The sequence below is a fragment of the Nicotiana tomentosiformis genome, chromosome 2, assembly GCF_000390325.3.
Source record: "Nicotiana tomentosiformis chromosome 2, ASM39032v3, whole genome shotgun sequence".
Classification (NCBI taxonomy): domain Eukaryota; kingdom Viridiplantae; phylum Streptophyta; class Magnoliopsida; order Solanales; family Solanaceae; genus Nicotiana; species Nicotiana tomentosiformis.
Window position 1 is genome coordinate 11,702,405 of NC_090813.1, and position 16,456 is coordinate 11,718,860.

Below are 16,456 nucleotides of genomic sequence, written 5' to 3' on the forward strand. Positions count from 1 at the left end.
CCAAAAATTGGCACGAATTTTAACGAATCGTATGTGAAAACTCTATCCTTTTGCTTTATAATTTCATTAACTTTCTTCACAGATAATTTCCATTGCAGGTCTTGAAAGCATGGCCGTTGCAAGCTTTAGTTTACCTCTTACATATTTCCCTCAACGTCACAAATTACCATTTTCTTGTTGTTGCAGCAGCTCAGTTAAGCAGTCAAATTCTGTGCCTTCAAATTGTATAGCCAACAAAGCGTTGCAGGAAATTCAAAATTCTGGTGTTATTGCTTGCCTTCGAACCCAAAAGTAACTCATTTTACCATTCTTGTATTCTCCTTTTTTTTTTTCTTTTTTTTTTTTAATCATCCCTCTTTCCGTTTCAGTTTCGAGAAATAAAGCTTATGTTTTGAGATAAATTGTGTAACTTTTCTGGTGAAGAGTCTAATAATTTGGTCATTGCAAAGTTTATCTTGAATGAAAGTATTCCCTCCGTTTCAATTTAGACGAGTTAGTTTGACTCGGCGTTTAAGAAAAAAGGAAGAAGACTTTTGAAACTTGTGTTATTAAAAGCTTAGGGATAAAAGCTTTGTGACACCGTGACATTTGTGTGGTTATAAAAGCTTTTCGTTAAGGGGTAAAATGGGTAAAATGAAGAGTTTAAAGTTGAATTATTTCCAAATTTAGAAATGTATCATTTATTTTGGAACAAACTAAAAAAGAAAGTACGTCATCTAAGAGTCATCTAAGAGGGAGTAGTACTTTCTAGTAAATTTGTTACTTCCATTTTTCCACTCCAAAATTTTTTCCCCATATTGTTTAGTGCAGACCTGGCGACTCGAGCTGCACGTGCCGCATTGGATGGTGGAATATCAGTTGTAAGTTTGTATCTGATATACTTATCCCAAGTTCTTTGTCCAAGTTTAACCAGATATAGGTTTAGAGATGATAGTTAAAAATCTCTATGATCTATAGAATATGAGACTAATATTTTTCTTTTAGACAAGTGGTAACTAAAAGATTATTATATTATGGGCAACTACTAATAATATATTGGATGATATGTTTGCTAGATTAAAAACTTTATGCATATACAAAACCAAATTTTGTTTAATGAAGTATTGCTAAACCATTGGTTATTCAAGCTGTTTGAATACATGTATAGGTTTCTTCTCTCTTGGATTATGAAAAATAAAATTCATTGAGATTTAAAATTTAATTTCTGTATTTGAGATGCCCTGAATTGGAAAAATGAATCTCAACTGCCATGTGGTTTTTTATGCTTAAATGCCCAATTCTAGATTTATTAGTTGATATAATTGAAACCACCCTATATTTATTTGTATTGAAAGGCTTCAATTCATTTTTTTGGGGACAAAACACAAGATTAAGATCTTGTTGCTTTTAAGGTTTTAGATTAAAGAAGAGGTAGGACTTAGCAAAACCTTAAACTCTGGTAACCGAATGTTCTTCCATATGCCATGATACCTTGCTAGTGCGCACTTCTTCTTTTCCTTAAATGCGAATGTGATTACTCTTTCTCAGAGGTGTTCTGATAGTCATTGTCTTCTAATATTGCAGCTGGAAATTGTGGTGTCCACTCCAGATGCTTTTGAGGTACTCTGAGACATGCAGTTTCTTGTGTTCTCTCGTGGTGTACTGAAGTAGACATTTGGCTAACTTATGTGCTTCTTTTCCTTTGTGCAGGTGTTAAGAAACCTAGTACATCATTATCCTACAAAAACTTTCGGAGTAAGTATTCAGTAGCTTCTTTTATTAATCCACACTATTTTTTGTTCAAGGAAAGGGAAGGGAAATCAGAATAGGAACTTGTTGCTTTACCTCTCTTTGGAGGAACTTCCGTTTTTGGGTGTCTTCTGTAGCTGAAAGGAAGTAGAAGACATTCATTTCCATCCTTTATTATAATTTCTTTCTTCTTTTTTCTTTTGTGGTGGGGTGGGGAGGGGTTGAAATGCACCCCCGACTTTACTTTGCCTTGTCTTCTCCTTCGCCAAGGAGGGAAATAAGTCTTACTCTTCCTTGGCTTTCCCTCTACCATATCCTCCTTTTATCACCCATCAAAATGTGGCATAAATTCAGCCTCAAGATCCTCAATGAGTCTATTTCTTGGTAGGTTTTTAGTTCCCCTGATTCTGTATTGTGATATTTTTTTAACTTTCCCTTTGTTTAAGTGCAAACTCTAGTTTCTTTAGTAGATTCTCTTTATTTTTGATTTGCAAGACATTCTTTCCAGAGGCATGATAATTGTCTGTGGATAAGCAGGTATGCCAACGGTAAGGGCATTCTTGTATCATGGAGATCTTTATCCAACAAAGAAGCATCCTAATACGATAATGTTAACTTTGTGTATTGTGGACTGTATGTAAAACATAATAAGGACAGACTACCAATTGTTATTGTAAACATACTTCTCTATGTTTGCAGGCTGGAACAGTGTTACAAGCAAAAGATGCCAAAGATTCTATAAAGTCTGGAGCTAAGTTTCTGATGAGTCCTGCTACAGTTATGGTATGCACTAAAGTTTCGACCTTTTAGATATTATGCCAAATCCAAATGTCTGTTTAAATGTCTATCTTATATGAAAGATCAGTTCCTGTTACCCGCCAATGTCTTTAATGGATATATACAAAGTCATGAAGGCCTAAATGGTAGTTGTGATTGTGACCTTGGAGACTGCTTTTTCTTTGATACTTACATGTTTTTTCTTTATCTCAGGATATTCTAGTTGGTGTCTCAGAGAGGGATGCTCTATATATACCTGGGGTAATGACCCCCACGGAGGTACTGGAAAATCTTGGTCTTCATTCATCTTGTGATCTTAGAACAGAAAAAGATATCGGGATTTTGTCTCCAAGGACTTGGGAAAGGGCAGAGGCCCAACCGAGTGCTGAATTTTTTGTGTCCATCTGTATCCCACAATGGGGACAGGCTTATTTCTTGAGTATCTACAAGATTTCTTCCTGTAATAATAATCTTCAGATTATAACGGCATAAGAGAGTAATGCAATTATTTTGTGATCCTGCAGATATTATCTGCTTTCAATGCAGGTGCCAAGATTGTCAAGGTGAGTCATGACTTCTTTAGGTTTGTTCCTTGCTCTATGGTATACCAGTATAGCTTGTAGGATTCTTGTGTTGCTAACCTATGAAAGGATGTGATGAATAATGCTTATTGTTTAAACTCCTTTTGCTATGTAGTTAGTGTTTCTAGGAATTTGTTATATATAGGCAACCACAGGAACTTGACTTTCAGTCCAGGTATATGCTGTTGGAATTGTGTAAAAGACTCATCTTTACTTATATTTCATTCAACCAATCGTACAAGTATTCCCCAGAAGATAGGATTGGTCAAATGGCTAAGTAAATGTGATGTATGTCAGGATATTTGTTCCTTCGATTGAAATGAATATAATTGTCTGTAGAGAAGCTTGATAAACGATTGAGTTAGTAGTGATCCTCTTAAAACTTTCTTTTTTGCCTTTACATAGGTTTATCCTGTCTCTGCATTAGGTGGCGTTGGGTACATTTCAGCCCTGAAAAGGCCTTTTTCTCATATCCCTATGGTTGCATCACAAGGCGTAACAATAGGTTGGTTATCTGAATAGAGATTTCTTGGTTTAAGCCCTTGTTTTAACTATTACTCTTTTCATTTAAATTAATCCTCTGCCAATTTTCAAAAATGTCATCTTAGGGACATTTCAAAGTTGTGCAGTGCTTTTAATTTGTAAGTAGAATTGAAAGATCTGCTTCACCTGTTGATACTAATGAAATTCGAAATGTTGTTTTTGCTGAAGTTTGATTTTTAAAAATTCTTAGGGAGAATATGTTGATAGTGAAAGGAATAATGCAATGTCGCCGGTGCCTTTGGTTCTTCTTCCACCATCTCTCCATCAAACAAGGAAAACTTAAATGAGTTCCAGGCAGCAAAAAGTACAATGAAGAAGAGTGTAAAAGTGCTTAATTCATTACACAAATCAAAGTTTACTATGTTTCGAACAGATTTAGAATGTGAAAAAAGAATTGATTTATTAGACCTTCTGGAGTTTTCATTTATAACTGAAGTGTCTTATGTGGAGAATCTGTTGTTTCTTTTATCTGTCATATCTCTTTTGCATATCTTTATTAGCAGATTTATTATCTAAAACATTTTATGAGAAATGCTGGATAGAGCAACCCAAAAAAAATAAAATGATGGATAGCTGTGCTTTGGTACAGATTTGGTTGGGCAATACATTGGTCAAGGCGCATCAGCAGTTGTTCTATCAGATGCCATATTTGACAAAGAGGCAATGAGTCAATGGAATTTTGATAAGATATATCAACTTGCGAGCCATGCAGCTTTGCAGGGTAAACAAGCTGTTGAAAGCCAAGGTCAGAACATTAGCTGCTGATGCATCTTTCGATTTGTTAAATCCTCATGGAACTGAAGGTATTTTCAAGAAACGAGAAATGAGATTAAGACATCCTGCTCGAAATTTGGTAAGCAAGCATGTGTTTTTAATTTTTAATGCCTAGATAGATGTGCTATGCAATGGGTTTTTGGCCCAGTTATGATGCCTTAGTCCCTAAACCTTCCTGTCTTCCTCGGACAAACACCACAAAAAGAAAAATTAAAACTTGCTCTTTTTCACCATTTTGTTGAATATGTACATTCATAATTCTTGGAGAGAAATTTCTTGAATGATGTGGAAATCCAAATGTGAAGTAATCACTGATTTTTTGACTCTTGTTCTATATTCAAATTTGTCACCATGTGCGGAGAATGGGATAGAGAAAAGAATGAAATGGAAAATTGTAGTGAAAGAAAATGATTTAACATAAATATCTTGCAGGGTTAGCAAAGGCGCTAAGACATTAACCCGGGCTGCAGCTTTTGCTTCAAGAATGCCCGATAATAGTTACTCCTGTTAAAATACAGAACAATATTATGAATCTGTTGATTTAATTTCTGTGTCTCAACTCGAAATAAGTGCCCAAAGTAGCCTCACTGATGTAAAACATCTCCATGGAAGCTTGTGTGCAGTGGAAGTTTGGGAGATCAATCTCTGAAGGAGGACAATTTTCCTATGGGAATCAAATAAGTTTTACTAACTACATTAAATTAGTAATAAGATGTTAGTTGGGTCTCTCACACAGGTAATCACGGAAACCACAAATGCAGCAATCATTTTATCGCTTGGATTTGCTACCAATTGTTGTCTGTCTCATAAGCTTCTGTCTTTTTGTTTAGTATTTACCTTCTATAAACATTCCCTCATTCAGTTGTGTCTATTCGCTTGCTCGTAAACTATGAGAAATAGAGGCCAGGATTCATGATTAAATATGTCCATGTCAAGTGTCAAAAGTACACTTGCTTGTTACTCAAACATGGAGCCAGACGCTACATGCTTTTCATTTGAATGCTGCAGCTCAAGTGTCTAAATCTATATATCACTTAATTTAACCTTGACTAGCTGTTGTACAGGAAAGATAGTTGTGCTGATTTTGGTATGGAGAGTTTTACTCCCCTTAGTGGGACTCTGGGCGAATCCAGCTTAATCGAATCCAGATTAGTCGGACCAATGGACTTTGGATAACGGAGGTTAAACCGAAAATAAAGGCCGTGTTGGTTAGTTTGTCTGTTGGCTATGCGCATGTGTTACAGTCCATCAAGTCGTGCAGGCATGTAGATTACAAGCAAATGCAGATTGCTAAATGAGCTGCTCTTTCATAACTTCATTGTTGTTTTCGTCTAACCATTCAGCTATTGATTGCAGTTGCAGGCTGACTGAACTTTTAGTTTCCATATCATCATACATATGTACATAAATATATAGACAAATTTATGTATTCTTGATTGCGTGATTCGTGTGGAATCAGATACTAGGGCCCCGTTTGTCCATAAATATTTTTCCTTTTTTCCATTTTTTTTTTCCAAAAATGTGTTTGTCCATAAAATTTTGCAAGTTTATGGAAAATTTTTGGAAATGAGTTTTCAAAAACCAGAAAATGGTTTTGACAACTTTTTCTAAATTTCTGATTTTTTTTCTTCATTTACAAAATTTCAACATTTTTTCAAGTGAAATGCATGTTCAAATATACTTTTAAATTTAAAATACCATTTTTAAACTTAACTCTAAATACTATTTTTTTTCAAAAGTTAATAATTTTTATGTTCAAACGCCTACTAGGACGTGATTCCGGATTGCAAAATTCTCTCTTCTTCTAAACTAAAGAAGGAAAGGGAAAGCTAAAAAGTTGAACTACATCTTGGCCCGTGCTTTGCACGAGATATCTTTCAATTGTTAGATAAATAATCTTGATCATTTGTTGTTTTGACATCAATGGTAGATATGTACTTAGCACAAATATTGTAATATTCATAAAACTCGAGGTTCATCGTTACTCTCTAAAAGTATTTGAAAATAACAAAAAGAAAACGGGACTTTTTTTCTATTTGTTCTCTTTTTTCACTTTCTTGAAAAAAAAATCTTTTAAAGGAAATTCTAAGTATGTATTTTTATCTTTTTTTAAGTAAGTATTTTTATCTTTTCTGGACGCCAGTATTCTCTTCCAATACTTACACTAGTCTCCATTCACTAATCAAATTACCAATCAAAGAAACAGCTGAACGCTAATTTTCCACCAACCCAAAGTGAACTTTAATTATTTAACCTAACATTAGTTGAATATAAATATTAATTATGATGGGCAGGAACCACACAATCTAAGTCTTGTAGATACTTCACAATCTTGATTGGTCATTAAAGTGCGACATGAGAAGTGTAACTAAAAACAAAAGAGAACAAAGAACAAATAAAAAACATATTCCCTCTCTCTATATATATATGTTCGAATAGAGTAGGAATAATTAATATGTAATCACTAGAAATTGATCTCCATTTTTATTTATTATCATGTACTGATGAGTTATTTATTTGTTACTCCAATTTTTGACTCATTTATTAATCATTCATGATTGGTGCCTAATCCATTATCCACATACTTCCCAGTCCATCCTTTAGAGCCACATCAAAATGCAATTTTGAGTATAAAGATGAAAAGAGATCATTTTATTAGGTTATCAATCAATATTTGCATATTTTAGTACAGAAAACTTAAACTCGATATTGTGGTTGGAACGGAAAAATAACGGGTGGTGAAAAGGCCTATGCATTTTGATCATGGTAGAGTATAAACACTCTTTTACTTCACATGTAATTCAGTAGATCTTGTTTTCAGAAATAGACTTGAGACAACAACTCGTGAGTTAGATTCCTTTCGAAAATCAACTTTCCACTTGTACATCAAATCTTTTCGTTTGAACTTGACATTTTAATATATATTGTTATGAATGAGAATTCAGGATCTTGGACACCAGACATCATAAATTGTTATGTAAAATGAGAGCCGGAGAAGTGGAGAACTTCCTGTTAATGATACAGTGAGCCTAATCAACTTAATTATGCTATTATAGTTTCGCAATCTCGGTTCGTTGTGAAAGTGACAAAAAAATGTTGCTAGAGTTGGAATCAGATTCAAGTTTAAAAATTAGCAGAAATAGAACCCGCTGCAACAATAACAACAACATCACTGTATTCCCACAATATGAGGTCTGACAAAAGTTACGTGTATGCAAACTTTACCCTACCCAGGAGGTAGAGAAGTTATTTTCGATAGATCCTCGATTAAACAAAAGCATCTCTCAGCAGGTTTGAAAAAGAAAAACAATAGTGAAGAAGTCATTTTGAAAACAATACAAAGATAAGAAATAGTGACAACAATAAAACAACAAATCAATAAGAAAATCGAAGCAAGGAAAACACATGTAGTAATAGAAATCGAAAAATAAGATAATACGGTAATGATAATAATAATAATATTGATATGAAAAATACGGGACATATACGGTGTCCCAAGCTCGACTACCTACTAATTACCTTCTACTTTAATCCTCGCCCTCCGTATCCTTCTATACATCTAGGATCATATTCTCAGTAAACTGAAGATGTGTCATGTCGAGTCTAATCACTTTTCCTCAATAACTTTTTGTGCCCACCTCTACCTCTCTTTATAACCCCAAATTACCAACCTATTGCACCTCCTCATTGGGCATCTGTGCATCTGCTCTTCACATGCCCGAATTATTTCAGCAGCGCTTCCCTCATCTTTTCAACCATGGAGGCCGCTCTCACCTTGTCCCGAATCTCTACGTTCCTAATTAATCATATATCTCTTAGGCTAACACATCCATCTCAGTATTCTCATCTTCGCTATTTTCATTTTCTGAGCATGAGAATTCTTGATTGGCGAATACTTTGTCTCATACAATATAGTTGGTCTAAAATAACTTTGTAAAACTTACTTTTAAGTCTCGGTGGCACCTTTCTATCACAAACGACACCGGAGCCCACTAATCTCATTGATTGCTCTTTATGGTAAATGGTGCTAATTAATTAGTATAAATATGTATACTTTAAAATTTATGAAACATATATTTATGATTTGAAGAATGGTGGATGTAATCATTATTTGTCTCTAAGATGTAACATATGCACATGCTTAATGGTTCTATATATAGATGGTTCAGAAACAAATCTCAGTTTGTTATAAATATATTATATTATGGATGTCCATTTAGTATTCCGTTGTAAATAAGTTTCCTGAATAAACTTATCCATATTGGACTCCGCCGTAAATATGTTTACATATTTAGTACTCTATTGGAAATAAGCCTCCTGAAGAAGCTTGTCATTTTGGCACTCCCATGTAGAAGATTATCTATATCTGATACAATAACAACTTACAAGAAGCTTACACAACAACTTGCAATAGGAGCTTACAAGCAGCTTATACAGCAACTTGCAGTAGCAGCTTACAAAGCAACTTCCTTTCTTATATAAATAGAAGAGATTTCAATTCATTAAGTACATGAGTTTGAAGTTGAATAATATATCAATCTCTCTCTATACTTGTCTTCGATTGATTTACTTTACAAATTTTTTATAACACGTTATCAGCACGAGACTCTATCATCTCGAGCAAATACTTTGAAAGTATTAGAGGTTTTCTTTTTTTAAATAATGTCAAATCTTTTTAAACTTGAATTGTAGCCCTGGATATATCGGGCAAAAGCTACATATCTTGGGTGCTTAATGCTGAAATTTATCTTGATGCGATGAGTCTGGCAAACACCATCAAGGACAAAAATCAGGCATCAAACCAAGACTGTGCCAAAGCAATGATATTCTTACGCCATCACCTTGATGAGGGCTTGAAAATGGAATATCTTACTGTTAAAAATCCAGTCATATTATGGAATAATTTGAAAGATAGATATGACCATCTGAAGATGGTTGTTCTTCCACAGGCACGATATAATTGGACTCATTTAAGGCTATAAGATTTTAAATCTATCAGTGAGTATAATTCTGCTATGTTTAGAATTATTTTCCAATTGAAATTATGTGGTGATAATATTACTGATCATGATATCTTGGAGAAAACCTTCACCACTTTTTATGCCTCGAATATGCTCCTACAGCAGCAATATCGAGAAATGGGATTGAAAAAGTATTCTGAACTTATCTCACATTTTCTTGTAGCCGAGCAACATAATGTGCTATTAATGAAAAATCATAAAAGTCGACCTACTGATTCTTGTCCATTCCCCGAAGTGAATGAGACGAACTTTCACCAAGCTAAGCATGGAAGAGGCTGTGGCCCCAGTCGTGGTCGTCGCCGTGGTCGGGGAAGAAACTCTAATCATGGTAATAATAATGCACCAAAGAACCCTCCTCACCACCAATAGTGGAAAAGAAAGGAACAAAAGCATGAAGCGGTGAAAGCAACAAATGCAGAAAATACATGCTATAGATGTGGAGGACAAAGGTACTGGTCACGTACTTGTCGTACGCCAAAGCACCTGGTTGAGATTTATCAAGCCTCCCTAAAGAAGACAGAGAAAAATGCCGAAGCAAATTTTATTTCTGAAGATAATTTAGACTTCATGCATTTGGATGTAGCTTATTACTTTACCCTCCCACAAGGAGAAACAAGTCATGTGATCGGTGATGAATCTGTAGAAATATAAATATTTTAATTTTTGTTATTTGTAGTAGATAGTATGGTTATGTAATTGTTGTACATAAATAAAAAAAGTTATGCTTTGATAATAATGTTTACTATAATATATTTTGTTTATGTCATTTTGAAGAATATGGATAATACTCAAATTATGTTTGGATCAAAGATCAATCATGAAGATATTTGTGTAATTGAGAGTGGAAGAACTCATGCTATATTCAAGGATCAGAAATACTTTTCTTATTTGCATAGGAAAAAATCAAATGTTTCTACAATTTATGGTAATATAAGTTTGATAGAAGGCTCCGGAAGAGCCACTATATTTCTATCTAAGGGAACAAATCTTATTATAGACAATGTATTATTCTCCTCCAAGTTCCCAAGAAACTTGTTGAGTTTTATAGATATCCGCCTATATGGGTATCATGTTGAGACGATAGATGAAATAAATATGGAATATATTTGTATTACAGAGAACATTTATGGAAATAAGTGCATTGTAGAAAAGTTACCAACTTTCTTCTGGCTTATACTATTCAAAGATTAGTACAATTGAATCATACTCTACCATAAACCAGAAGTTTACTGATTCAAATACTTTTGTACTTTGACATGGTCGTTTGGGCCATCCTGGATCAACAATGATGAGACGAATTACTGAAAATTTAAGTGGGCATCCATTAAAGAACGTGAAGATTCTTACAAATGATGAATTTTCTTGTGATGCTTATTATCAAGGTAAAATGATCACTAGACCATCACCAATGAAGGTTGGCATTTAATCCCCTTATAAGGCCCGTTAAAAATTTCCTAATGATTTTTAAAGTCCGCCAGCGGTAATTGAGGATAACATATTTGAGTATTAAATGAGACCTATGGGATAAGACCATATCATTTTAAAATTAAAATATATGTTTAAGGTGTGTTGGAACATACTAAGGAGTTTTGTGAATGGCAAGAATTTGTGTGGAACAAGTTGGATACATTCAGTGGAAAGGATGTCTCAATTCACACAACATCCTACTTCAAACGTATGATGCTACCCAAATATAATACTTAGGAGGTGATCTACATATCAAATTAAATATCTTTGAGTCTAGTTTCCAATGCATCAAATCGTTCGTCATTTGGATATTTATACATAAAGTTATGGACATTTTAACGGACCTATGTCATATGTGCGACCGCGCATATTAGAGGGTATTTTGCCTCATGTGCGCCGCCAGATGCGCGGTCACTTGCCCAGGTGTGCGGCCGCGCACGTAGGAGCCCATTAAATAATTCCAAGGATGGGTAGAGAGAGAAGATAAGTCATTTCTTCAAGACTAGGGCTTTCTCTCCATCACCCATTCGGCCAAGGCTTCCAATACACACCTAAGGTGAGTTTTTATGATGATTTCACTTCTCAATCACTAGTTACAACAAGGTTTTGATTGGATTCCATAGGATTTATTCAAAATCTCAAGAGCACCCCAAAAGTTGTCTTTCAAGATTTGGTCTACAAGAGGTATGTCCACCATCTATAACTAATCTATGGTGATTATTTGTGTATGAAATATGTGTTATGACTTATGGGATGGTGATTGGAAGACATAAATGCCTAACTTAGGTTGTGTTGGTGTTGTAGAGATTGTAAAATGGTTTAATTGATGAGATTGATGGTTTGGGATTAAATTGTTGGGCATGCATGTGCTAATGGAAGTTGTAGATGGCCTAGAGGCGATTGTGAGGTGAATCATTGGTGTGGAAGGTGGTTGTTAGGTGAAGAAATTCCATTGGAGGGGGTTGTAGAAATATATGCACACTAGATATTTTATAAGAAGTCTAAATGACTTAAAGTATAGAAATCTTGCTAATATTGGTGCAATTGTGTTGAATTATTGTAGATTGAAGTTGTTTAGTGTGGTGCAACGTCGTAGTATTATGAATGGATGAATTCCAGGTATGTTGGATAAACTACTCTTTTAGAAATGAATTCCATGATGTTCCCGTAAGTTTCAAGTATTGTTGACTCAAGTTCCTAATTCCCATGTTCCCGAGTTGTCCCTAATAAATTCGATTATCCCGAGTAAGCAAAGTGTCGAAAGATGTATATATTCAAAATGTGTTCCAATTATCACATTATGTTGTCCTTGGGAAATTTGTTCAAGAATGATATGTGCATTAAAATGTTATGTCTTTGAGTCGTGTTTCAAATGAAAGTTATGATGCCAAATTGTGGGAGAAAAACTCGAAATGCTTAAGAATCTTAATTGCTCATATGTGTACCTAAAGTCTTGATTGGAAATGTCTTGTTGTTGATAATATATAAAGATGCTCTAAAGTGAAAGAAATGAGTTGGTGGTATAAAGTGTGGCCACCGTGCAAGAATAAAACTTTTACTTGTGGCTATTGGTGCCAATGAAATGAGATGATGTGAGAAAGATTATGAAATGAGCATTGATTCAACTATTCCAAAATTACTTCAAAAGTAGATTTGCCTAAAAGATTATGTCCTCAAGTCATGCCTTAATGTGTCTGTTTTAACTAATGCTATGCTTTGTGAGTATTTTCAAAAGTGGAAATTGTGTTTTGCTCTTTTTGGGAAAAAGTATTTCAAGAATAAATAGCGTGTTACTTGTTTATGATTTTAACTTGTTTTTCGATTGCCAATCATGTTATTCCATTTGTTTTGGAAAGAAATCCATTATGCTTAAACTCTTCATTACTAATGAACCTAAAGTTGTGATTTTCGGAATATTTTATATGTTGATATTTATGATGATGATACATGATAGGAAAAAAAGGCAAGTGTGAAATATGAAATACGACTATTGTGCCATGAATGATGAATCATATGTATGGCCAGGAGAGCCAATAAAATAATGATGTTGTAAGTTGTTGAAAGTACCAATGAGGCTATATACGGTATAAAACGTTATAAGATAAATGCATTTGTATTGGTGTTTCCTTTGTATGCAAATCAAAAAATATTTTTGCGAGTATCGATAGTCACCGAGGAAGGGTATGTTGAAATATCCTAACCCCGAAACTACACATGCCGGTGTAGGAGTGGATTGTGATCATTCCCCCTATTTGGGATGAGATTGATGTGATAAAATTATTCCCCTTAATTATGATGAGATGATTGATAGAAAAGGATAATGTCGATCCACACGGCATTGTGGTAAGACGGCCTAGACGATCGGGTCGTGATCGGACATCATGTCGCACACATGGTGGTGATTGTGCTGAAAATTATAATTAAAATTGTAATTGTGGTTGATATATCGGATGAGACGGCCCAGCCGACCAGGTCATGATCGGACTCCGTGCTAAAAGTATGGTGGTATTGGTATTGTGAACATTGGTATTGTAAACGGTGATATTGTGAACAATGGTATATCGGTGCTAAAGATCTCCCAACCAAAAATAATATTATCTTCATATTTTGATAATCATCTTCACAGTATTATCTTTATATTTTGGATATTAGTATGTTTTCACTTGGCATTTGGATACCATTGATTGTTGATTGTTGTTCTCAGGATTTCCCATTTCTTACATTGGCATTCTATTCTGAAAGAGGACAATTAGCTTTACATACTAGTATTAGTCCATATGTACTAATGTCCATTTTGTCGGGGGCGCTGCATCTTCAATGGGTGCAGGTGGTTCATCATCGGGCAACTTTGGTCCTCGTTAGCCGTTATTCCTTATTCAACAGGTTTTGGTGAGCCCTACTCTATTCCGGGTCTGTGTCACTTGATGTTATACTTTGTGTTTTGAGGTATATCCGGGGCCTTATTGCCGACACTTCCATACTACTCTTCTGTTGTACTTAGAGGCTCCGTAGACAGGTCATGGGTGGTGTTTGATGTTGGGAATTAAACTAGAAGTGTTGGCATTTGGCAAACATGCTTTCATTATATCTATAAACTTGTAATATTTTGAAAATTATGAATGAAGCTACTAATGGAAATGAAATAGGGGTTGTTAATGAAATCTTTTCAGTGTTTGATTAATGGAGTGCATCTCCTCTTTATTCATGGATGAGTTTGGGTAGAAGGAAATATAACAGGCTTGCTCGGTCGGGTTCATTCGGTTGAGCGCCGGTCGCGCTCCCCGAGTTTGGGGTGCGACAAACTTGGTATCACAACCTAAGGTTTTAAAGTGTCCTAGGATCTCTCGGAGCCGTGTCTAGTAGAGTCCTTCTTATCGGTGTGTTGTCGACCACATCTATAATGAGGAGGCTACTTGGACATTTAGGAATTTTACCATTCTTTAATACTCCAGATCGTGTGATAGAGCTCAAGGTAGGAAGCTAAAAGCATCGTCATGTCTTATTTTACATATGAGTAGCCCACGGGTTCGAGGCAACGAGGAGGTATTGAAAGAACCAGTTGCTAGGGGAAGTGTCGTTGTTCCTATTAATGTTACCGCGCCATCGAAATATGTGGTGAGAGCACCTAAGAAATGAAAGAGGATTATTGGCATCAATGAGCCAGAATGTTTGATATGAAAGTAGAGCCACTCGGGTTTATGTTGGATGATTCTTGAAGCATTTTATGGTTATGGAAATAAGGGGAGCAAGAAGAACAAATTCCCTTAGGTTGGGTACACCCATCTCGGGCGTCATGTTGTGAGTATGCTCAGAAACATGTTAGTGGTGGTAGATTTGGGAAATTCCAAAAGTCCATACAACAAGTTGTTGCAGAGATTGTTAATCCCATAATGGGGTCCTGGAGGAAGGATAGGGGGAATGCTTATAATGTATGCAAAAGGGTAAATATCAGGTCGGTGAGGCGAGCTAGTTTAACGTACCTCATCCTAGTTGTGTGAAGTGTAGGAGATGGCATTTAGGGGTATGGTACAAATGTATGTTACTGATGTGGAGTCGAGGGGCATCAGTTAAGGCACTGCCCCTTCAATCTAAAGTCATCAAGTAAGTCACTCTTTAGTAAATCATTATGAACATGCATATTTTTCCTTGTTGTATATGTACAATATTGAAGAGCCTTCATAAACACGGTCTTAACAAGACGCTGAATCACAAAACATTGCATGTACTTACTTTCTAAACGAGATGCATTATTCATGAAGACACTCTATCATAAATTCTCTTATTTATAACCTCTTGAGGAATTGAGTTCTATAATGATTTCCTTGGAATGAGTTATAACGTAGGTTAATACTTCCCATTGCTTCCCTAAATTCTCAACAGGGGACTATACCTGATGAATTTCTTACAAGAACCTTTTGATTCAAATGGATAATATCTGCTCACTTATACTTATACATGCACCGTCATAAAGTTTATCTATGTGGTATCAAATCCAATGTATAGCGGCCTAGTGTTGAGATCCTTCTTGAGCCACTCATTTTCTCTCCAGTGTATGTGGCTCCTATGGATTGGACAATAACATTAATCCTTTTTTAATATTATCATGAATCCTTTTAATTGTCTAGTAACATGAGAGAATAAATCAACGCCTATTATATGTGTACCTGTCAGTTGAAAGGAGTCACTTGTCCGCATAAAAGTTTCTGGGAAATTTGAGATTTTCACAAATTTGTCACATGTAGATCTTTTTGTTTGCCCATCTCAGTATGAATTTCATGTCCACTTAGATCATTCTGCGGTAAGTAGATCACTTTGTTCCTAGTATTGTAGTTTCCCATGATGTGGCCTGGTATCGCAACTTGAAAGTTATTATGGCGGAAATGTGTCTAGCTCATAGCAAAGTGTTCATTCTCTCTAACCAATACATGATTTCATCCAAACATTAAGATGCCCTAGCTACATGGTTTCTCTTGTGTGTGGTTGAAAGTTAAGCATCCTTACAACGACTTTTCCTCCCCACTTCAGGTGGATGTTTCAGATTCTGGAACATATGGTGAGCATATTGATTTGAAATACAAGTTTGTGGTATCTCTAGTCCTCTCATATAGGATCAACTATTGTGAAGGGTTAAGCTGTCAGAATGAAAAATAATCACAAGTGTTCATCTTTATTTTTCATCCTCATGGGCTTTTGACATATCTATTTCTTGTGTTAGTTGATGTTAAGAGCGTAATGCAATTACGTGTATTTTGAAACCCATATCACATTCAAGGTGCCACAATATTCTCATTTTGAGTTAAACTGATTTTCCCTACATTCCAAAAGGCTACTGGTGTTACGTACTTTGCTATTTCTCTTTGAGGCCTACTATTGTCGAACAAGGCACATATGTAATGAAACAATTGTTGTTGTCCGTTTCATGACTCATAGTCTTCCAATAATAACTGACGCTAATGTCTTTATCCTACCGACCATGCCTCCTATATGTCACATGTCAAAATGACTCATTTCATTTAAATCTTAGAATCATGAACATGGTCCCTACATTATCAATGCCTACTAGGC

General features: G+C 35.2%; 1 protein-coding gene across 1 annotated transcript; it reads left to right on the forward strand.

Moving 5' to 3' along the window:
* Nucleotides 1-5,888, forward strand: LOC104111357 (uncharacterized). The gene is made up of 11 exons (XM_070194972.1): nucleotides 1-29; nucleotides 187-291; nucleotides 806-860; nucleotides 1,564-1,599; nucleotides 1,690-1,734; nucleotides 2,428-2,511; nucleotides 2,719-2,784; nucleotides 3,030-3,068; nucleotides 3,492-3,591; nucleotides 4,219-4,374; nucleotides 5,473-5,888. The coding sequence occupies exons 6-11, from the start codon at nucleotides 2,491-2,493 to the stop codon at nucleotides 5,577-5,579; spliced, it is 489 nt and encodes a 162-aa protein (XP_070051073.1). The 5' UTR covers nucleotides 1-29; nucleotides 187-291; nucleotides 806-860; nucleotides 1,564-1,599; nucleotides 1,690-1,734; nucleotides 2,428-2,490; the 3' UTR covers nucleotides 5,580-5,888.
* The last annotated feature ends 10,568 nt before the right edge of the window (nucleotides 5,889-16,456 follow it).